At 41.2% G+C, this 24,709-nt stretch overlaps 1 protein-coding gene across 1 annotated transcript in view; it reads left to right on the forward strand.

The window, feature by feature from the left end:
- The window catches only part of Snup (snurportin-1), a 103,258-nt gene that overhangs the window by 14,678 nt on the left and 63,871 nt on the right, over nucleotides 1-24,709 (forward strand). The window contains exons 3-4 of the mRNA XM_080283385.1: nucleotides 6,014-6,104; nucleotides 8,320-8,466. Coding sequence (XP_080139511.1) covers nucleotides 6,014-6,104; nucleotides 8,320-8,466 — 238 coding nt within the window. The remainder of the gene's footprint in view (nucleotides 1-6,013; nucleotides 6,105-8,319; nucleotides 8,467-24,709) is intronic.

A 24,709-nucleotide genomic window follows, 5' to 3' on the forward strand; every position in this document is an offset into this window, starting at 1 on the left:
TTCGGATAGTAGGTTGGGATGGTTCGGCCATATGTATTACTCAGCATATTCTTAAAATTATGTGAGTTATATTGGATAAAAAGAAACATTTGTTAATTCAAAGCTATTTCATTTTCTTAAAGTACAATATTAAACTTCAGAATCAAAATGAACTACTTGATATCAGTTTAAAGAAGAAAATTATAACTGAAATAACCTTCACCATATTTAATAATAAATGACTTAACCTCTTACTTTCTGCTATGAAATTATGCATAATTAGCCTTTCTCTCTCTCTCTCTCTCTCTGGAATATTGACTTCAATTTTCACTTTCCAGGCCTTGTTTCAGACTGACTAACTTAAGACTTTTAATGCATATTGTAGCCTGCAAAACTAAAATAGAAGTTGTAATACCCATTCCTTCATTTAACACTTTGAGGAATAGGTTAAATAAACAAAACTATTAATATATATTCCCTGATAACTATTAAGAATGGTGTTTCACTATGTGTTCAAATATAAATGGTCAAAAGTAGTGTTACCATTTGATAGGGTCATGATGTTGTAGTAGTGGAGGGATAGTTAGGACTGTCCGAACCATCCCCCTCCTCAACTGTCCAAATCATCCCAAACCTATGTAATCATTAATGGGTATTCTCAACTTTCACATGAGAGAGTTTAACATTCATTTTTCATAGCAATATGTTCTACATGCAACACAGATTCACCCTGATAATGCACAGTTTGATGCTTGGCATATTCATAAAGGTAGAGCTTATGATATACACTCAAATTATTACATAGGAGATGCAAAAAACATAAAACCTGACCTGCATCAAAAAGTGAGGGGTTTCTAGCTTGGAGGTTCCGTGTGGTCAAAGTAAACTCCCGCTTTCACACAAGATCACACGGCCCTAGGACCCATACGTTTCTCAGGGAATGCACTGTCCGAACCATCACCGCCCTCTCCTCTGTACGAGGGTGCTAAGGCTGCAATGCGTGTGGATAGTGAACTGAGTGAATTTTTCTGTTTGAAGGTTGGATTGAAACAAGGATGTGTCATATCTCCATGGTTATTCAGTCTGTATATGGATGGGGTTATAAAAGAGATACAAGGTAGGACAGTGGATGTTGGAGTGGCCTATACAAGATAGGCAGTGGATGTTGGAATGGCCCTAATGAGAGAGGGCAGTGTTTGGAAACTCACTGTACTGTTGTTTGCAGATGATACTGTGTTGTTATGTGAAGACAAAGGGGAGCTGCAAGACTTGGTGGATGAGTTTGGGAGCGTGTGTAAGGAACGGAATCTAAAGATGAATGTGGGGAAAAATAAAGTTGGTGAATGTACAATGAGGTTGGATGAGGAGGCAATGGAAAATATGAATGCGTTTAGGTACTTGGGTAGTGTGATGAGTAAGGATGGAAGTTTAGGGAGTGAAGTGCATGAAAGGGTATAACAGGGAAGAAAGGTTGCTGGTTCCCTGAAAGTAGTGACAAGAAAGAGGGAAGTGAGCATGGAAGTAAAAAAGCTAGTACATGACTACTGTGATACCAACTCTAATGTATTGACGTGAAGTTTGGACCTTGTTAGAGGGACAGAAGTCAAGAGTGAGAGCAGTGGAAATGAGTTATTTGAGAGGAGCATGTGAAGTCATATGGAGAGACAGACTGACAAATGAGGAAGTGATGGAGCATTGTTGTGTGGATAAAATACAGATCCCTTTTCTTACCAATATATTTTTCCTGAAGCTTTCGAACAATGAATATGGCATCAGTGGTCCCCCTACCTGGCATAAACCCAAACTGCATCTCATCAGTATTCACTCTTTCTCTAATCATACCTTCTAAAACTCTCTGCATTACTTTCATTATCTGATCTAAAAGCTTTATACCTCTATAATTTCCTCTTTCCAGGGCATCACCCTTCCCTTTTTTACACATTTACAATTACACTCTTCAGCCAATCATCTGGGACAACACACTCATAAATAATCCTGTTTATCAGGTCAGTGACAAAACTCACCCCTATATCTCCTGAGGCCTTCAACATTTCGGCAGTCAACCCAGACACATCTGCTGCCTTCCCCACCCTCATCCTGCCTATTGCCTCACTCACAGTAGCAGTATCAATCAAAGGCCAAGGGCCAGATACTGGATCTGCTGGCTCCAAACCTTCCCTGTCCCAGTCAAACTCCTCATTCAACAACCGGTTATAATGCTTTCTCCATGCTTCTTTAATATCCTCACTGTTCACCACTACCCTTCCTTCATCATTCTTCACACACTGCTTACCTATAATATCCCGATTATCCCTCCTCACCTGACCTGCCACCCTAAATATCTTATTTTTCCTTTCCCCATGATTAAGGTTATCAAGTAAAAGTCTCTGTGACTCAGACTTTGCCCTGTATACCTCTCTTCTAGCCCTATGCTTGGCGGCCAAATATTCCTCTTTGCTACCACCCTTCTTCCATTCCCGGAAAAGCCTTCTTTTCTCCTTAACTGCAGCTTCTACACCCTCATCCCACCACCAAGTTACTTTATGTCTTGGTGGTCCTCTTGTCCAACCGCATGTTACATCAGTAACTCTCAAGAGATTGTTCTTGAGGGCTCTGTACTGTTCATTAACGCCTCTGTCTACAGCTCCCTGTTCAGCCACCATTCTCCTCATCTCGCCATAGAAGGCATCCCTTACTACTTGGTTTTTCAGCTTCCATATTTTCCTCATAGGTACATAAGTCCTCTTTTTCATCACTTGTTCTTTAAGCACCATATCACAAATCAATAGTTTGTGCTGCTGCACACACTCCTCACTTCCTATAACTTTAATATCCCTCACTAACCTCCTATTGGCCCTCCTAACCAGAAAATAATCTATCTGACTGCTATTTCCCCCAGACTCATACGTAATTAACCTACTGTCACTTTTCCTAAAATATGTGTTGCACACAATCATGTCCGTTGCCTCCCCAAACTCGAGTATCCTTTCTCCTTCTGCATTCCTTGGACCATACGCACATTCCCATGCACTCCTTCATAACCTTGTGCTGCTTCACCTACGTGACCATTTAAGTCCCCTCCCAAAATCACTATCTCATCATCCCGCATACCACCCACTACACGTATTAAATCATCCCAAAATCTATCTTTCTCTTATTCATCCAATTGTGCCTGTGGAGCATATGCCGATATAATCGCAGCTATCTTTTTTCCCAATAGAATTTTCACTACCAATATCCTATCTCTTACTCTCAAAACATTCATAACATATTCCACCCATTTCTCCGCAACCATCCCACCAACACCTCCATATCCGTCTGTCCCCCCCTGCCAAAACAACTTATAGCAACAGTCCTTGCCAACAATCTTTCTGGCTGATCCACCCCTGTACCGGACTTCCTGCAAACACGCCACATCCACCCACCTCCTACTGAATGCCTCAACGACTTCCCCCACTCTTCCCCTCAAACTTCCCACATTCCATGAATCCACCCTCATCCCCATGGGTGATTTACTGTCCTCAGGCTTGCTTTGAAACTTATTTTGTTTTGTCATCTTCAGCATTAATAAAGGGGGACAGACACAGCACAGGTCCCACTTACTGCACAGTCCCAGGTCCAGGCAATGGATCTGGGACACCTAGCCCACCAGCTTACCAGTGGCTGTGGTAGTGGCCTTGGGGCACCCTGCCAGGACAGCTTCAGGGACACCCTCCAAGCGCGTTTTGGCACTGCAACTGTCCCGCCATTATACACCCACTGATAGGGCAGCCTCCTGGGGCGCTACTCCCAGAAGTGGAATATATATACATATATATATATATATATATATATATATATATATATATATATATTCCACTCCTCCATCATTCATTTCTTCCATCCTCTTCTGTCTTTCTTTCGTTCATTCTTTCCTCTTCCTTCTGTCTGTGGGTGACTCTACACTGAGTGACAAGCCAAATGGTTTCCTATACACCAGGAAACTGTTTACTAGCTGGGTGGTAACCAAATAACCAAATTTTGGTGTCCGGTGGTTTTGGAGGTAATGAAGGCGCTCCAGTCAGATTGAGCCAGTGAAGGTTTATATCCAAGGGATGGTTAGGGATTATTGCTCACGTAATGCCACTCAGGGATGAGTGATGCTGATCACTCTCATCTTAAATGTCAGGACCAACTTGCCTAGCCCCGGGCTATTACGCTTCTCATGGGGCAACACAGGATTGGATGGTGAATGAATGAAAGAATATATATATATATATATATATATATATATATATATATAAAGATAAACACCAAGGTAATCAGGAACATCTGTAATAAATAGGTGACATTTCAACAACTCATTTGTCATTTTCAAACCTATGGAAAATACAATAAAATCAAAGTAAACACCATGCCTATGATAAAAATCTAAAAGCTTAAGTAAAAAACCAAAGTAAAACATCATGTCTGTGATAAAAATACAAATGAAGAATTTTGATAAGATGAGGAAATAAATCATTCGTAGCAAACGTTGGTGGGATGCTACTAAGTACTAGAAAAAAAAATGTAATAAGACAATACATAAGTCAAACCTTAAAAACAGAGAAGGGGCGTGTAGCAGTCGTGTGTGCCCGGTGTGGGCTGTAGGTGGTGAGTGAGGAGTGATTCAGCCAGGAGGCGTGTTACCTCGTCACGACAGGCGTGAACAGCAGAAAATTCAGATTCGCTTATGGGGTGGCCTAAAGCTTCACAGCAGTTTCGGATGGCAGAGAAAGGTGGCTCAGCCATAGGTAGACCGGTTCTGTATGACCGTCCCCAGTGTTCTGCAATTCTTACTCATAATTGCCTCTTAGTCTGTCCAATATAAGACGCATTATGCCGACTACATTTATAATTATAGACAACAGAGGCTTGCAGAGCATCAGGGATTCGGTCTTGATGTTTGAACCATTGTTCGATGGTGTTGCTGGATTTGAAAATTGTTCTAAGACATACTTGAAGGTAAAATTTCCTAACTAAACTCGATATATTATTACGTATGGAAAAACTTTTTGGACCTAAAAATGGCAAGATACAATACACAGGCGATTTGTTTGCTGTGAGTTTAGGAGTAGGTGGGTTACAGATCTTATCTAGTTGTCTTCCCATATGGGTTTGTGTGAAAGAAGTCCCTGATGCTCTGCAATCCTCTGTTGTCTGTAATTATGAATGTAGTCGCTGTAATCCGTCTTATATTGGACAGACTAAGAGGCAATTACCTATGGCTAAGCCACCTTTTTCTGCCATCCGAAATTGCTGTGAAGCCTTAGGCCACCCCATAATCTAATCTGATTTTCCTGTTGTTCACGCTTGTCGTAAAGAGGTAACACGCGTCCTGGCTGAATCACTCCTCATTCACCATCTACAGCCCACGCTCGGCACACACAACTGCTCCACGCCCCTTCTCTGTTTTTAAGGTTTGACTTATGTATTGTCTTATTACATTTTTTTTTCCATGTACTTAGTAGCATCCCACGAACGTTAGGTATGAATGATTTATTTCCTCATCTTATCATAATAATTCCTCATTTGTATTTTTATCACAGACATGGTGTTTTACTTTGGCTTTTTACTTAAGCTTTTAGATTTTTATCATAGGCATGGTGTTTACTTTGATTTTATTGTATTTTCCATAGGTTTGAAAATGACAAACAAGTTGTTGAAACGTCACCTATTTATTAAAGATGTTCCTGATTACGTTGATGTTTATCTTCATATTGAGACTACGCTTCCCCCATGGTGAATCTATTGCATCTGTAGATACTGTATGTATATATATATATACACCAGTAATTGAGACAAACCAGCTGATAAACATCAGACCTGATTGTAAGGGTTGCCACTATCTACTACTCAGGCACTTATGCATCAGATTGGCTGTTTTGTGATAAATGGTCTCCAAGTTTAGTTTATATTGTGTAATTTTTATACAGGTGTAGTTGTGTATCTAAAAAATAGTAAATGGGTTTCATTTGCTTTCAGTAGGTCATTATTATTCTTTTTTCTTTTTCAGAGCTCGATATGATGTCATTGCTCACCTGCGCAATATTGAAGAGGAATCTGCTGTTGCTTCTGAGTCCACTGATGAAATGGAATGTGAAGAGGTACTGTAAACTACCAGAGAAATATTTTGGTACTTCCTCAAAGAAAGTGCTGAGGATATCATATTACAGTGCCCCTCGCATATAGCGTTTTTCAAGTTAGCGATTTTTGTGTTAGCGATAGGTTAGATGAGGTACCAATCCCGCGCATTTAGCGATTATCTTACGCATTTAGCGATGTGGGGCATGAAATGCCTTGCCCGTCCGCCACCAGACTGCCATTGCTATAATTGTTGTGAGCATCTGGCGACCTTGGGTGCTTTTTTTTCTCTCAGAGTGCCGAGCATTTGGCATTTTTTGCTTGAGAAAGATGTGTAACCATACAGTACTGTATCTGTATAATGTGTTGCTAATACACTGTGTTTCATTTTTAGCACTTGGAGTAGGAAATTGGGGGTCAAAAGGGCGACTTGGAGGATAAGCGCAGACTAATTGATATTTTTCCCATGTAAAGTATACTTTGCATTTGGCGATTTTGCAATTAGCGATGGTTTCGCCAGACTAATTAAATCGCAAAACGCAAGGGACCACTGTACTGTGTTGAGTATCTTTGGTAGTTCCTGTCAGTTTGTGAATTTTTTGTTTGTATTGGATAGAGCTTGTCATTTTTTATTATCACTTCATAAGGTAAAGTACTGTAAAGCAAATGTATAACTGTAGCCAGTACAATGTATTGCTTTTACCAATGACTCATGCTGCATTTTCAGAACATCGAGTTACTGTAATTTTTCGTCCATCCATCATCCAGTCTTATGGTGCCCCATTAGGAAGGTAGGAGCCCGGGGCTAGGCAAGTTGGTCTGACATTTAAGATGAGAGTGACCAGCCTCACTCATCCCTGAGTGACATTACATGAGCAATAAACCCCAACCATCCCGTGGATATAAACCTTCACCGGCTCAATCCAATTGGAGCACAATATTTACCCACTAAACCATCAGGCGTCAAAATTTGGTTAAATGGTTACCACCCAGGGTAGTAAATGGTTTCCTGGTGTAAAGGAAACCATTTGGCTTGTCACTCATTGTAGTCAACCACAGGCAGAAGGAAGAGAAAAGAATGAAGGAAAGAAAGACAGAAGAGGGTATAATATTATGTGTCTTGTGTAAGTATAAGTAGAGGGGGCTCTCCCAGTAGTATGTTGTTTTGTTGTGCATTCACAAGTAGCACTGTAAGGAAGACTGTGACTTCCTTCACAATGATGCAATCACTTTGTGGATAACAAGGTTGTTTGTGATATTACATTTGGCTCTTGCCAGGTTACTGTTTTTTTTTTATTTATTTATTTATTTTTTTAACAACATGTATAATGTGTAACTGACTGTACAGTAAACATAAATGTGTGTATAGGGTTGTGAATATGATTAGCAAAATAATGGAAAAAAAAAAAGAAAAAAAAAAAAAGGCCTGCTCTACCTACATTATTTGTAGGACCACTGTACTCTTCCTCAAAAATGTATCCTTCTAAAGTGATGCGAGTCATTTTGACACAACAGTCAACGAAATATGGAATACATAATCTGCTCAGATTGGTCTACTTATGTGGAGTCCTGCATTCATGGGAGTAAGGATACTGTTTTGAGTGATAGTATTTGTGGGGTCACTGTACTATTGCTAAAATGTATCCTCCTACAATTCATTTTGACACAACAGTCAACAAATTATGGAATACTGACAGTGCTCAAATTGCTCTACTCATTGTGGAGTCCTGCATTCATGTAAGGATACTGTTTTGAGTGATATTACATTCTTTGATTTGTGTATAGTACACAGATTTTTGCAATCATAACAGTTTGTTTCATAATGATGTACAAAAGCCTGTTATGATTCGTTATTGCAGTGTATATTCAAAAAGTTTAAATAGCTACTTTACGGTGTCATTTGCATACTATAGTTAGAAATTATGTTCTATATTTCTGTACTAAGTGACCAGAGTTGCAGGATTAGGAAGGATAAGATGGGCAAATAATGTTGCTGCTGTAGTGAATCATGTGTCTTTAAATCATCGCCAGTGTACTATAAGAACAAAAGAGTAATGTATAGTATGATGCATGTAATCAACTGTTTAATGTATTTCATGATTGTGTCTTCAAAAGAAAATGTTTGATTAAACACTGTGAAAACTTGCATCACCTGCAATTGATATTACAGGTATATGCTGAAATGCTAACACCTGATAATTTTCCATTATTGTTATGAATATGTTCTTGAAATTTCAGGTGAAAGCTTGTTATTCTCGTCCAAGAAAATATCGCAACTTTCTGATGCTGAGCGAATGGCTTGTCGACGTTCCTGAGGATTTCTCATCTACATATTTAGCACTACCCTGCCCAGTGGGGAAAAGGACTTTGGTAGTGTCTGCAAGGGTGAGATAGTGTATGCAAGAATTTTCAGTGTCACATACATGAGCTGATCTTCTTTGAAGAGTATTTCAGAAATTTTTGTGGAATTCTTATATACTGTATTATAAAATGAGTTGACATAGACAGCTTTTGAGATTTCATTAAGCTGCAGTTGAGACTGAAAGATTAAAAGATTTAAGCATGCTATTGATTATTGAGCTGATGTGCAATTAGTATGCATCAACAGTTCACCTTACAACTCATCATGCTTTCCATGAAGTAAAGTTATAGGTGTTGTATGTCACCCTAGTTAAAGGTTTACATTGTTTAACAGTTTTAGTTAATTGGATGGCTTACCTATTAGAGGTTGGCCATATGTTTAGGGGATTATTCAGACATCAGTGAACTTGGGGAAGCTGCTGGCAAGAACCTGTCTTAACCAGAAATGTATGTTAAAACAAATGTACAAACCAAGTGGTCAGCATCTCAGAAGGTGTTCGTCAGTAGTTCAGATGGGGCTAGAGTATCAGTGAGCGCACTTTCATGACCAAAAGTATGGTCTTGAAGGACAACCAGCAAACCTTTGCAGGTCATCTTCAAAATTCAGAGTATCTGCATTTCTTTGCAGTAATGCAAACAGTATAGGTTAATAGGTTTAATATATTGGTAAATCAGTTTAATGCAAGTACATTACAGTTTAAAATACTTGCTTTCAGATATTTCTCCATGAGATATGAATGAGTTGAAAGAAGCCTCCAACCCACTTAGACCCACAGTCACCCTAAGTGGCTGGAGAGTGCTTAGTATATCCTAATGTAGCGAAAGTTTATGTGTGTGTGTTTGAAATATGGAAATATTCTGTTGATATCATCGCAATGGAAGGTCCTGGATCCAGGCTCAGGCATCATTTTGGCTGTGTGGTTACCACTCAGTATAGTAAATGGTTTCTTAGGCTATAAGAGACTATTTGGTTTATAATGTGAACTCACCTGTGGATAGCTCTACCTAGAAATATGTGGATGGTGAGTGCCCTCACATACTACAGCACAGCCTCTAGAATCAGAAGCACTTGCATCCACAGACTTCAGTTAAAGCATTTATCTGGCTATCCATATCTTAATTCTCATAGTGTAGACTTGTTTTTGACATGACCATTGTAGTATGGGCTAACTAACTTGCTTCAGGCTACTCTTTTCCATTGTTTTTGTAATACTACCATTTATCTTTTATCTCTGTTAACTCAAGGTAATGACATTTATCAGTACAATACTTGCTACTAACCATGAAGTATTTTTCTTGGATATTTCATTTTCCTCATCTTCTGTGTGCCCACTTATTCTAAAACACTTTGCAGTTGTATTGATATTTAACACTAATCAATAAGTTTTTTTGTTTTGTGTAGTTTATAAATGCTCCAACAGATGTGCATGTGCCGCCTTTAGTCACCTAATGGTGGCCTTCCATGCTGCTTGATTTCTGGCAGTCTTCAGCCCCTTATCCCTGAGGTCACACTCTATGACCTCATCCCAGGTCATCTTCAGTCTGCTTCTCGCAACCCTACGCATGACATTCACACTTCTCACTTTCCGCACCCAATTGTCATCCCCCATCCTCTCCACATGCCTAAACCATCTCAATCTAACCCTCCGCATCACAGCACCAATATACTCCAGTCTCATCCTTCTTCTCAACTCTTCATTTAAAAACCTAGACCTCCGGGCCTCATATTCAAGGACACACCACACATCCACCTAATCATTGTCATTTCTACAAGTTTTAGCCCACAGAAATCTTCGTCCGCTTTTGCCCAGGTATAACTACCATAGAACATTACACTCCTACCACATGCTGCAAATTTTTTTTTTTTTTTTTTTTTTTTTTTTTTTTTTTTTTGAATAGAGGAAGGAAAAACAAATAGTCCATATGCATAAAGGCATCCTCCGTTCATAAAATATTTATAACAACTGGATTTAAATTGAATTGGATTAAATGTTCGTGGGAAACAACTCCCTTAGCACAATAGGAGAACCCTCTCAATGTCCGGAGAGGCAACAGCTCCCTGAACTTCTTCCAACCACTCTTTAGCCACAGAGCTAGCTCCAGCCCCATTTCAAGCATGTAACATGTCTCCCAAGTAACTCTACCAGGATTGGATGAAGCAGAGAAAGATAGATTTTGGGATGATTTAATACATGTAGTAGGTGATATGCGGGATGATAAGATAGTGGTTTTGGGAGGGGACTTAAATGGTCATGTAGGTGAAGCAGCACAAGGTTATGAAGGAGTACATGGGAGATGTTCATATGGTATAAGGAATGCGGAAGGGGAAAGGAGACTCGAGTTTGGGGAGGCAACGGACATGATTGTGTGCAACACATATTTTAGGAAAAGAGAGATTAGGTTAATTACATACGTGTCTCGGGGAAATAGCAGTCAGCTAGATTATTTTCTGGTTAGGAGGGCTGATAGGAGGTTAGTGAGGGATGTTAAAGTTATAGGAAGTGAGGAGTGTGTGCAGCAGCACAAACTATTGATTTGTGATATGGTGCTTTAAGAACGAGTGATGAAAAAGAGGACTTATGTACCTAGGAGGAAAATATCGAAGCTGAAAAACCAAGTAGTAGGGGATGCCTTCTATAGTGAGATGAGAGTGATGGCTGAACAGGGAGCTGTAGACAGAGGCGTTAATGAACAGTACAGAGCCCTCAAGAACAATCTCTTGAGAGTTACTGATGTAACATGCGGTTGGACAAGAGGACCACCAAGACATAAAGTAACTTGGTGGTGAGATGAGGGTGTAGAAGCTGCAGTTAAGGAGAAAAGAAGACTTTTCCGGGAGTGGAAGAAGGGTGGTAGCAAGGAGGAATACTTGGCTGCCAAGCGTAGGACTGGAAGAGAGGTATACAGGGCAAAGTCTGAGTCACAGAGACTTTTACAAGTCTGAGTCACAGAGACTTTTACTTGATAACCTTAATCATGGGGAAAGGAAAAATTTGATATTTAGGGTGGCAGGTCAGGTGAAGAGGGATAATCGGGATATTATAGGTGAGCAGTGTGTGAAGAATGATGAAGGAAAGGCAGTGGTGAACAGTGAGGATATTAAAGATGCATGGAGAGAGCATTGTAGCCAGTTGTTGAATGAGGAGTTTGACTGGGACAGGAAAGGTTTGGAGCCAGCAGATCCAGTATCTGGCCCTTGGTCTTTGATTGATGCTGCTACTGTGAGTGAGGCAATAGGCAGGATGAAGGTGGGGAAGGCAGCAGATGTGTCTGGGTTGACTGCCGAAATGTTGAAGGCCTCAGGCGATATAGGGGTGAGGTTAGTCACTGACCTGATAAATATGATTATTTATGAGTGTGTTGTCCCAGATGATTGGCTGAAGAGTGTAATTGTAAATGTGTATAAAGGGAAGGGTGATGCACTGGAAAGAGGAAATTATAGAGGTATAAAGCTTTTAGATCAGATAATGAAGGTAATGGAGAGAGTTTTAGATGGTATGATTAGAGAAAGAGTGAATATTGATGAGATGCAATTTGGGTTTATGCCAGATAGGGGGATCACTGATGCCATATTCATTGTTCGACAGCTTCAGGAAAAATATATTGGTAGGAGAAGGGATCTGTATTTTGTTTTTGTTGATTTGGAAAAGGCCTTTGACAGAGTCCCTGGAGAGGTGGTGAAGTGGGCAATGAGAAAGCATGGCTTGGAGGAGTGGCTGGTTAGGGTGGTTATGGCTCTGTATGTGGATGCTCGCACCCAGGTAAGAGTGAATGGAGATTTGAGTGATGAGTTTTCCGTGAATGTTGGTGTGCATCATGGGTCAGTTTTGTGTCCCAAGTTGTTTATCATGGTACTTGAAGCCCTCTCACGTGACTTTTGAAATGGACTTCCGTGGGGGATGTTGTATGCTGATGATTTGTTGTTGATTGCGGAGAACAAAAGGTATGCGGAGGAAAGGTTTAGGAAGTGGAGAGATGGTATGGGGCACAAGGGCTTAAGGGTAAATGCAGATAAAACAAAAGTGATGATATCTAGAGTTTGTGGCAGTACTGTCAAAGACGTGGGAGAGTGGCCATGCACAGTTTGCCACAAGGGTGTGGGAAGTAATTCTATCTTGTGCGGTGTTTGTGATAAATGGATGCACAAGAGATGTAGTGGTATCAGAGGTAGACTGCGAGATAATGCTGATTTTATGTGTATGGCGTGTCGAGGAGAGCAGGTGGAGATTGTCAGGCGTGAAAGGATTGAACTCGCTGATGAATCTCTGGAGTGTGTGGAAGAGTTTTTTTTATTTGGGAGACATGTTGTGTGCTGGAGGTGGGGCTGGAGCTAGCTCTGTGGCTAGGGTGAGAAGTGGTTGGAAGAAGTTCAGGGAGCTCTTGCCTCTCCTGACATTGAGAGGGCTCTCCCTATGTGCTAAGGGGTCTTTGTATGCAGCATGTGTTAGGAGTGTAATGCTGTATGGTAGTGAGACCTGGGCGGTAAAGGAAGAGGATATTCGCCGGCTCAGACGTGCAGAAATGACAATGATTAGGTGGGTGTGTAGTGTGTCCCTGTGTGCAAGGTCTGGGGGGGCTGGGTTTATGATGGATGAGTTGAGAGGTAGGATGGGACTGGAGTGTATTGGTGTTGTGGTGAGGAGAGGTAGATTGAGATGGTTTGAACATGAGAGGATTGGGGATGATAATTGGGTGAGGAAAGTGAGAAGTGTTAATATTGGGGGTGGGGTTATGAGGGGTAGACCGAGAAAGACATGGGTCGAGGTCGTTAAGTGTGACCTCAGGGTTAAGGGACTGAACAGGGAGGCTGCAATGGATCGTGCAGCATGGGAAGCTGCCATTAGGTGACCAAGGCCGACGCATGCAAGCATGTTGGAGCCTTTAAAAATGAAACCAACTCTCAACTGACCAACAAGGTCAATCCTTTCACACCTGACAATCTCCACATGCTCTCCCCAATGCACCATACACACAAAATCAGCGTTATCTCATAGTATACCTCTAATATTACTACATCTCTTATGCACACACTTATGACTTTCACTGCACACGATTGAAGAGCATCCCACGCTCTTGTGCCAAACTTTACATGGCCACTTTCCCTCTTCCTTGACAGTACTGCCACCAGCCTGGATACCATCACTTTTATTTGCATTTTCTGTGAAGCTACAGAACGTGGTGAATGTTTTTGGTGTATCCAATAGAGCCAGGATTCCAGGGGCTTGAATGATGAGTGAATGGAAGCATGGCTTATTGGATTGGGCAAATTTGGGCTGTCTGGACCAGGGTTGGAGTAATTGTAATTGTATTTTAATTGAAATTTAATTAATTGCTGAAATATAATAGTTGTAATTTAAAATAAAATTGAAGTAATTGTAATTGTAATTAATTAATTGATAAGTTGTGTGGTAGGTGGGGGCACTCACCATCCACTCGCTTGATGTTGTGCTGCTCTCGTGTGTCTGCCCTTTCCTCTTCTCCATCCCTCTTTCCATCCATCCTCTTCTGTCATTCTTTCCTTCATTCTTTCCTCTTTCTTTTGCCTGCTGGTGACTTTACACTCCCTCTTGTGTCTTTCCTTCATTCATCCTTCTGCCTGTGGGTGACTCTACACTGAGTGACAAGCCAAATGGTTTCCTGTACAGCAGGAAACCATTTACTATGCTGGGTGGTAACCATATAACCAAATTTTGGCTCCTGGTGGTTTAGTGGGTAATAAAGGTGCTCCAATCGGATTGAGCCGGTAAAAGTTTATATCCAAGGGATGGTTGGGGTTTATTGCTCACTTAATGCCACTCAGGGATGAGTGAGGCTGGTCACTCTCATCTTAAATGCCAGGACCAACTTTCCTAGCCTCGGGCTCCTACGCTCCTCATGGGGCAACGTAGGATTAGATGATGGATGGATATTAATTGTAACAATTGTAATTGTGAAAGGGGAGGAAAGTGGTACTGGTAAGGTAACCTTGTGCCAAGCTGTCATTATGGGATTAAGATGCCCCAGGATTAACCCACCTAAACTGCATTTTGACAGTTTTACTGACTTTGTCCCGAACACCTGTTCTCTCATGGGACCTGATGCAGCTCCTGGTCCCCCTTCGATTGGAAATGCCGAGGCCTGAGATCTCGTAGTGGAAGAGGGATATGGTCCAGAGCCCTTGCTCCTCCCTTATCCCTAGGTTTTACCAGTCACTGATGCCAATGTCACCAAAGAACTACTACTCAGGTTGCTTGGGACAGGCTGGACTGAATAAAAAGGAGCAGACTGAGAAGGCTTGACACACTCGTTCACACTCTCTTTGACACATTCCTCATGGCTCACACACACACACACACACACACACACACACACACACACACACACACACACACACACACACACACACACACACACACACACACACACACACACACACACACACACACACACACACACACACTTCCCATCAGTGAACTGTGTTAGCAGAGACAGGGAACTCAAGTCTCGTGTCCTTGGTTGTGATAATTCAGATGGCCGCCATACAGCATTTAACATTGCATCTGCCTATGAGGAAACTCTCAGTCGGTTCAGTATTCAAGGGAAAGTAAAGAAAGTTGTAGCTGATAATGCAGCTTAATGGTGAATGCATTTGACATTTCCTTGCCAAGTTTCTACATAGATCAGGAAGAAGAGGGGGCTGGAAATTCATGTGACTCCAACATCATTGATGAAGATATTTGCTTAGAAGATGTTCTGACTCACCTTCCTCAAAGAATGGGATGTTTTGCACATGCTCAGCAACTTTGTGTGAGATATGGGTTTACTCACCCAAATATCAAAAAATCACTACTCTCATCAATGCATCAGAAAATTGTATCCTTGATCAACTCAGTGAGGAAATCAACAGTGGCTGCTCCGTACCTTTGATCTAAAGGGATTGTTCTCCAGACACAAAATGTGACAAGATAGAATTCACAGCTGAAAATGGTGAAATCTATACTCAAGAACCCTGTAGAGATGAATAATGCAATTAATCTTCTGTCCCAGTGAGAGCAGAGGAGTAAGAAAATCATGCCAGTGGATATACAGTATCTTCCTTAAAGGAGCATGTGATTGTCCTCAAACCTTTTCACAAGGCCTTGGAAGTTGTGGAGGGACAGAAGAAGGTGACTATAACTGCTATTGGACCAGTGATTCAGGGACTTAACACTCACAGAAGATTCTAATTCTTAATACCAAATTACAGTACTGTGAACAACTGGCTAAAGTGCCATTGGACTCTGTGAAGAAATTATTGGATCCATACTTGGAAATGAGAGATGTTCAATGGCAGCTTTTTTGGATCCTTGGCTCAAACTGGACTGGCTTTCACTTCAAGAGCAGAAGGACCAAGTGCTGGCATATGTCAAGGAAATGCTTGAAGAAATGGAGGTGGTTCACAAGGGGTCAGCAGTGAATAAAGAGTGTGACAAGGATGATCTAGCAGAAGGATTACTGAAATCAAAAAGACCCAGACTGTTCTCTTTTCTACAAAAATGTTCATCAAAGCTCCAAAATCAATGGGGATCAGAGGGAAGCACAGTGTCATTGAGTCTTTTGTTGATGCAATATGTAGAGGAAGGAGCTCTGCCATTTTCCAGTGATCCAATGCTATACTGGAAAGAAGTGTCACAAGCCTTGCATCCACTGAAGAACCTTGCAAGAGAGGTAGCTGGGTGTACTGCTACATCTGCTTCATCAGAGCAAGTTTATTAAGTGCGAGTGAATTGTTTGAAAAACTACAGGCTCTTTAGTTACTGTTGTCCACAACTTGTACAAAAATGAAATCTTGATTCTTGTTGTCAAATTAGTTTGTGCCACTGTAAATATTGGACAGTCTCAGAATGCCAGATTTGTATTTTTCTTAACCATAACATTTTTTTTCCAAATTCAGGAATTTGTAATTATAATTGATTTTGTTTTGCAGTAATTGTAATTGTAATGTAATTGCTATTGCCAATTGTATTTGTAATCATAATTGTAATTTTAAAACAAAGAAAGTAATTGTAATTGTAATTAAACTTTTGAAGTGTAATTGCTCCAACCCTGGTCTGGACATTGCCATTCCTCACCCTGCCCTAGAGTGGGAAAGGAGGTCTTGATGATAATGATGATGATGATGATGATGATGATACTGTCAAGCCTTTGTGCTCCATATGAGCTCTGTACTTCCTGAGTCTTTCATTTGCCTCCCTTTCGTTCTCTGCAACCAACACCAACTCTTAATCATACAACATCTCCCATGGGAGTCCATTTCTGAAGTCACATAAGAAGGTTTGGTATACAATAAGGGGCTCAAGACTGACCCCCTGATGCACACCAACATTCACAGAAAACACGTCACTCTAATTTCCCCACACTCTTACCTGGGTGTGAGCACCCACAAGCATAGCCATAACCATTCTAACCAGCCACTCCTCAATCCCAGTCATTCTCATTGCCCACTTCACCACTTCCATAGGGACTGTATCAGAGGCCTTCTCCAAATCAACAGAAACAAAGTACAGATCCCTTTTCTTTCCTATACAGTAAGCCCCCTCGTTTGGCAAATTTCAACTTGGCGAAACTCACTTTTGGCGGTAGGGTGGCCACGGACCACCGAATGCGCGCTTGGCGATTTGAATTCAAACTTGGCGGTCCCCTGGTGGCTGCACGTTGAACAATATCAAGAAAAATTGAAAATGTCAAAGCAGGCAAAAATAACAAAGTTTTTCTTAGAGAATCTGGACAGACAACGCAATATCCAAGACGTCATTGCCACCATTCCCGTAGACGATGATAACCGTGAAATCATTGATAACCTCCCCCCACTCGATGTGCCACAAGAACAGCCCCAAAAGCAGCCACAAGAACAGCCGCAACCTCCCCAGCCATCCCAACCTCCCCAGCCACCCCAACCTCCCCAACCTCCCCAGCCAAGCTTCGCTGCCCTCTTTAAGCTGGATGCTGACTATTCTGGCTTCGATGAAGTGGATGATCAAGCGAGACAAATGGTTGCTAAGGGGGTTATGGGGGAGGAGAGAGAGAGTGATGAGGAAAGTGGTGGTAGCAACTAAGCTGCCCCCACTGCCACTCCGACGTCCCCAGCCAAGCAAGCCTATCTTCACTCTATTTACGGTTAGTTACAACCTTTATATCATGTCTTATTAGCTTTATTTATTGTTTATTGGTCTGTTTTCTACATGTGTATTAATATGTGAAGGCAAAAGATTTTAGTTCAGCTCGAAAGATGGTGTTTTAGGGGTCAAAAGGGGGACTTTGGCAATGACCAAAGACTGATTGAGGCACTTTATAGGCAATTTATATGGTAAAAAGAACTCACGTTTGGCGAAATTCGAATTTGGCGGTAGTTTCGCCAGACTAATTGGATCGCCAAACGCGGGGGCTTACTGTATACTTTTCTTGAAGCAGTTGAACAATGAATATGGCTTAGTGATCCCTTTTCCTGGCATAAACCTAAACTACATCTCATCAGTATTCACTCTCTTTTTCTAATCACACCATCCAGACCTCTTGATAGCATCGTCGTAAGTACTTGTAGAGAGATAGGGAAGTCGATTGTGGATCGTCAAGCACAGCCAGAATAAAGTCATGAGACATAGTGTCAATGAGGTGAGTTACAGCACTCTTGGGCTATAGAGTTTTATTACGCACTTACATCAATAGTGAGTTACATCGTAACGGAGCGTGACTGCCTGATGACCCTAATGTTGGGCCTTCTCTCTAGCCCCTCTCTCCCCTTTCTGATCCCCGTGTTATCTGGCCTACTCTCCAACCCCCTCTGATCTGAAGGGAAGTTCTCCGACATTATATACAGCTTGGAGAGGATGTGTGTGTGTGATGTAATGTCTGGTAGATTTCCATTCATGTGGACTAACTGACTAGGGCTGGTTACTCTAAGTGTTTGAATACGTCATGAAATTCTTGGTCGTCTAGACTACGAGGTTGTTTGAAATACATCATATGGTTAAGGATTCTTGATGGTCTGGGACAACAAGATTGTGGATAGACATTATGTGAATTGACATTCCTAGTGGGAAGCTGTGTATGTCTCCAACAGACACTACATCCTGTACATTGTGTTTATGAAATATATATTAATGCCCATATAATGTCTACAGAATTCTCTCCATTACTTTCATTATCTGGTCCAAAAGTTTTATGCCCTTTTAATATGCTCTTTCCAGGGCATCACCCTTCCCTGTGGACACATTTACAATCACACTATACAGCCAGTCATGTTGGACAACACACATGTGTATAATCATATTTATCAAATCTGTAACTTAATCCACTCCTATATCTCTTGAGGCCTACAGTGTTTCAGCAGTCAACCCAGACACACCTGCTGCCTTCCCCACCTGCATCCCATCTATTTCTTTGCTCACAGTAGCAGCATCAATCAAAGGCCAGTGACCAAACACTGGATCTGCTGACTCCAAACCTTCCCCGTTCCAGGCAAACTCCTCATTCAGCAACCAGTAATAAAGCTCTCTCCAGGTATCTTTAATATCCTCACTGTTCACCACTACTTTCCTTCATCATTCTTCACACACTGCTCAATTATGATATCCCTCTTTTCCCTCTTCATCTGATTTGCCTCCTTAGATATCATATTCCTACTTTCAGCACCATTTAGGTTATCCAGTAAAATTCTCGAGACCCAGATTTTGCCGTGTTTACCTCTTTCTCTAGCCCTGCACTTTGGCAGCCAACGTATTCCTCTGTGTTACCACCCCATTTCAGTTCCCAGAAAAGCCTTCTTTTCTCCTTAAGTGCAGTTTCTACATCCTCATCCCACGACCATGTTTCCATATGTCTTCGATGGCCCCATGTCCATCCACGTACTGAATCAGTAACTCTCAGGAGATTGTTCTTGAGATTTCTGTATTGTTCATTTACACTTCTGTCAACAGCTCCTTGTTTAGCTACTGCTCTACTCATCTTTTTATGGAAAGCATCCCTTACTGCTTGATTCTCTGACTTCCATATTTTCCTCTTAGGTACATAGGTCCTCTTCTCCACCACGTGCTCCTTAACCCGTTAACTGCTCTATACATCCTGGGCTGTTCCGAGTGCGACTGCTCAATACAGCCCTGGCTGCACAGGTGAATTTCGAATATAGTGCCATGGTGACCAAGGCCAATCCATGCAAGCATGTTTGAGCCTTCAAAACCAAAACCAAAACCGAAAAAGAAAACGAAAACCATACATTCCAATAGGGAATCAGACACTTCGATGTTCATCCATGGCTTTACCAAGGTAAATATTGAGCTAATATTTCATTACTATATACTTTGGCTTGTGTTCTCTCAATTAGAGGCTTCACCAAACCTGTTTCAGCGGTCTGCCACCAGGTGGTCTAGCGTCACCCAGCCTTGATTAAATATTTTTGCAGGGTTTGAAAGACCTGTGAAATTGTACCTAATACTAAGTTTATAATAATACTGCTATTTATAGGAATATTTTTTCCTATTCAATCAAGCACATATATATACAGTATACCTGTAAAGAAAGAATAACCAGGCTTTCAGAGAATCTTAGCTTGGGGACTAAAATAGTGTGCTGTTTATTTACATATATTTGAATAAATCATGTGCAGTTAGTAAAAAGAGATTACCTTCAGGACTTCTGATGTGTGTGTTTTAGTATGCTTTAAAGTAGTAAGCAGTTCCACTGAAAATAATGTACTGAACGATTGCTTAGTTGGTGAGTCAGCCATATCAATTCAAACAAACGGCAATGCCGTATGACACTATAATCATAACAGAGTATGAGGAGTTGAAGTTTAAACTTACTAAACTGTGCAGTGGAGCCAGGGAAACATTTAAAAGAATTATATGTGTTAGACTTTGGTTACTAAGATGACCAAGATGTCCAAAAGGTCTGTATTGTTAGGAAAAGTCATACATCAGGCAGGGCGGCATATCGAAAGGTGTTGCTAAATATACGGCTGCACATCTATTTTATTTTGTGGATACTAACGAACAACAAATATTTTAATCACTGTTATCTTGCTTTATGGATGGTTCTAGTAAAATTGCCTAGGTTTTGTCTCTATGTTATGCTTACAGAGATGAGTAAACTGATGGAAGCGGAGTTTACAAAATGACACTTATAATACATTATATATAATCAAAGGGCTCCCATATTGTGATTTCTTTGTAGCATATCATGCCATCTGGGTAATTTGATGTGTAAAATATGTTTTGAGGTGTTTTACTTTGCGTCAAAATTAAAAAGAAATTAAGCACTGGCTACTTTTTCAGTGCCTACCCCGCATCACAGCTGGGCGACGGAAGCGAACCTAGTAGCAGATTTCTGAAACAGGGTCTGGTGAAGTCTCTAATTCCTAAGACAAATTTTGGCCTTTGGGAAATTTCATTTTCACCCCTATGTCTGCGCACCACGGACACCTCCAAAAAACCGCCATGCGCAGTTAATGGAGTAAACACCATGTAACATAATAGTAATTTGTATTGCTGCACAAACTCTTAGTGCCTTATAACTTAAACATCCCTCACCAACATCTTTTCAACCCTCCTGACCAGGATATAGTCAGTCTGGCTACCATCTCCCAACTGTTTTTCTGAAATGCGTGTTGCACACAGTCATGTTCATTTCCTCCCCAGATTCAAGTATCCTTTCCCTTTCCATATTCCTCGGACCATATGAGCATCCCACATGTACCTCTTCATATCCATGAGCTGCTTCACCCACAAGATCATTTAAATCCCCTCCCATATCTACAATCTCATTATCCTCCATACCACTTACCACATGTATCAGGTCATCCCAGAATCTGTCTTTTTGTACATCATCCAAGCCAACCTGTGGGGCATATGCCGAAATGAGTGAAATAGTGAGCCTATCAAACAAAATTTTCATTGCTATAATTCTTTCATTCACTCTCAGTACATTCATAACATTCCACTCTGAGAGTCCCGGGTTCGATTCCCGGCATATTGGTAATTTCTCTGATGATTTTTCCTATGTAAAAAATACAGGTTCTCTCTTCATTCCACCCATTGTTCCTTCACAAGCATATCCACACCACCATATCCGTCTGCACTTCCTTGCAAAACAAATTTATACCTACAATCACTCCCAGCAGTCAATCTGGCTGATCCGCCCTTACACTTAACTAAGTCATATTATATTGTATATATAGTTACAGTATTAAATAAATATAAGTACTCTGCCCTTGAATATGAATGTAGATGCAAATACCATGACTTTTGTTGTTCACGTGTTCCTGAACTCGATTCTTCTGAATTCTCTACACTCCGGTTTCGGCTTTCTTGTCACTCTCTGACTAAATATATCTGTGCTCTTTACTTATCCCCTGATTCTACTGAGTATCAAAAATTCTTCAACTATCTTACTTCTATGATGGAACATGTTCTATCCATTTCTCCTTTCTCTGGAATCTCCATTCTAGGAGATTTCAATGTTCACCACCACCTTTGGCTCTCCTCTCCTTTCACTGATCCACCTGGTGAACAAGCCTTCATCTTTTCTATCCTTAATGACCTAGAGCAGCTTGTACAGCACCCTACCCGTATCCCTGACCGTCTTGGAGAGAGCTCCAACATACATGATCTTTTCCTTACAACGTATCCTTCTGCTTACACTGTTAATCTTTTCTCTCCTTTGGGCTCCGCTGATCATAACCTTATTACCTTAATCTGTCCTATCGCTCCGGTAAGGCCTGTGGATCCTCCAAAGAAACGTGGTCTGTGGCACTTTGGAGCTGCAGATTGGGAGGCCCTCAGGCAGTCCTTCTTTGATTTTCCCTGGAATGATTATTGCTTCCATGGCCGGAAGCCATCCGAGTGTTCCTTGTGCATTACAGAGGTTATTATCTCAGGCATGGAAGCATACATTCTCATATCCTTTGACTAATGCGAGAAAGCCTTGGATTAATCACACTTGTTCTAATGCTGTCTGCAACAAGGAGAGGACCTATAAAAGGTACCAGAGCCAACCCATCCCTGAATCACATCTTTTTTACGTTTCTGCCCGGAATTGTGCTAAGTCTGTTCTTCGCTCTGCTAATAATAATTTCATCCGTACTAAATGCTCTCAACTCTCCAACTCGAATTCTTTCTACTCCTTCTGGCACCTTGCCAAAAACCTTTCTGACAACTTTACCTCATCATCCCTCCTCTTTACTGCTCTGATGGTTCTGTAGCTATTTCTTCTACTAATAAAGCAGATCTCTTTGCTTAGACTTTCTCCTCCAGTTCCACCTTAGACGATTCCAGTGCTGTTCTTCCATCACTTCCCCCCTCTGACTTCCTCATGGTTAACATTAAAATTTCTTCAGCTGATGTATTTTCTGCCATCTCAGGCCTCAATACTAACAAGGCATATTGGCCTGATGGAGTCCTTCCTGATGTCCTCAAGAACTGTGCTTCTGTGCTTACACCCTGCCAAGGTAAACTCTTTCACCTTTGTCTGTCAACTTGTACCTTTCCTTCTTGCTGGAAGTTTGCTCTCATTCAGCCAGTCCCAAAGAAGGGTGACCATTCCCAACCCTCTAACTATCGTCCAATTGCTTTAACATCCATTATCTTAAAAGTTTTCCAGTCAGTTCTTAATAGAAAAATTTTAAAGCATCTTTCCTATGAAAACCTTCTTTCTGATCGTCAGTATGGGTTCCATCAGGGACACTTCACTGGCTTTCTTCTCACCTACCTTTCAGACTCCTGGTCGTCCTCCTTTCAGGACTTCAAGCGAAATCTTTGCCATTGCACTTGACATCTCAAATGCTTTCGATCGAGTCTGGCATAAGTCTTTAATTTCCAAACTGCCCTCTTACGGTTTCTATGCTTCTATCTTTGCCTTCATCTCTAACTTCCTTTCTGGTCATTCTATAGCGGCTGTTGTAGATGGCCACTGTTCGTCTCCTAGATCTGTCAACAATCGTATTGCTCAGGGCTCTGTACTATCACCTACTCTCTTCCTTTTAATCATCAATGACCTAAGCTGTACATCTAACCCTATCCACTCATACGCTGATGATTCCACCGTTCACCTTTCCATTCGGTTCCCGCAACGTCCGTATCAGCAATTACTTCAGGAAACAAGGGATGAGGCTATGGAACACCTTATGTCTGACTTGGCTCGTATCTCTGACTGGGGTAAAAATAATCTTGTTGTTTTTAATGCATCAAAGACTCAGTTCTTACACCTATCAACCCTACAGAATCTTCCACAGGTGTACCCACTAATGATTAATAATATTCAGCTTAATCCTGCATCGGGACTTGGAACGATCATATTACATCTCTTGTAAAATCTGCTTCTAAGAGATTAGGTGTGCTAAGCCGTCTCCATTCCTTCTTTACCCTTGCACAATTGTTGACTCTATACAGGGGTTTTATCCGCCCCTGCATGGAGTACAACTCTTATGTGTGGGGAGGCTCCCCACATACAACTCTTCCCAATAGGGAAAGCTTTTCGTCTCATTAACTCTCCTCCTCTTACTGACTCCCTTCAACCTCTGTCTCTTCGCTGCTCTGTTGCATCTTTATCTCTTTTCTATTGCTACATCATTGGTCACTGCTCCTCTGAACGGTTGGCATGCACTTCTCCTCCTCTACGACAGGCACGTAGCACCCATCTAGCAGCAAACTCTCATCCCTTTTCTGTCCAACTCTCTAATGCAAGAGTTAACTGTTACTCTCAGTCCTTCATTTATGCAACAGGTCAGCTCTGGAACTGTCTCCCTCTGTCTGTATTTCCTGCTTCCTATGATCTCCAGTCTTTCAAACGCAGTGTGTCCAGGCATCTCGAAGTGATCGGATCTTGAATTTGGCTTTCTCCTAAATTTTGTTTTTCTCTTGGAAGGAGCAATTTTGCGGGGTCGTGGCCTTTGGTTCCTTCTTCCTCACATAAAAAAAAAAAAAAAATGTATCAAATTTTCATGTTACATATATTTTCAGTATTTGTCATGTTATAATACCATACTGCATAAACACACTGCAGAAAAAGTTTTGAAGCACTAGAAATTTGAGGAAGAATTGGACATTGATTTTTGACCAGTGACAGAATTAGGAGATACAGCATGAGCATGAAATGTGACTACAGGCTTTGTAACTAAACATGAAAATCATACACGTCATATATACAGAGGTGCTGCTCTCGGGTGTCTGCCCTTTCCTCTCCTCCATCCATCTTTCCCTCCATCCTCTTTTGTCTTTCTTTCCTTCATTCTTTCCATGTCCTTCTGCCTACGGGTGAC

Source organism: Coenobita brevimanus, chromosome 97 (assembly GCF_032717465.1).
Source record: "Coenobita brevimanus isolate Jiangsu-jjx chromosome 97, ASM3271746v2, whole genome shotgun sequence".
NCBI classification, from domain to species: Eukaryota; Metazoa; Arthropoda; class Malacostraca; order Decapoda; family Coenobitidae; genus Coenobita; species Coenobita brevimanus.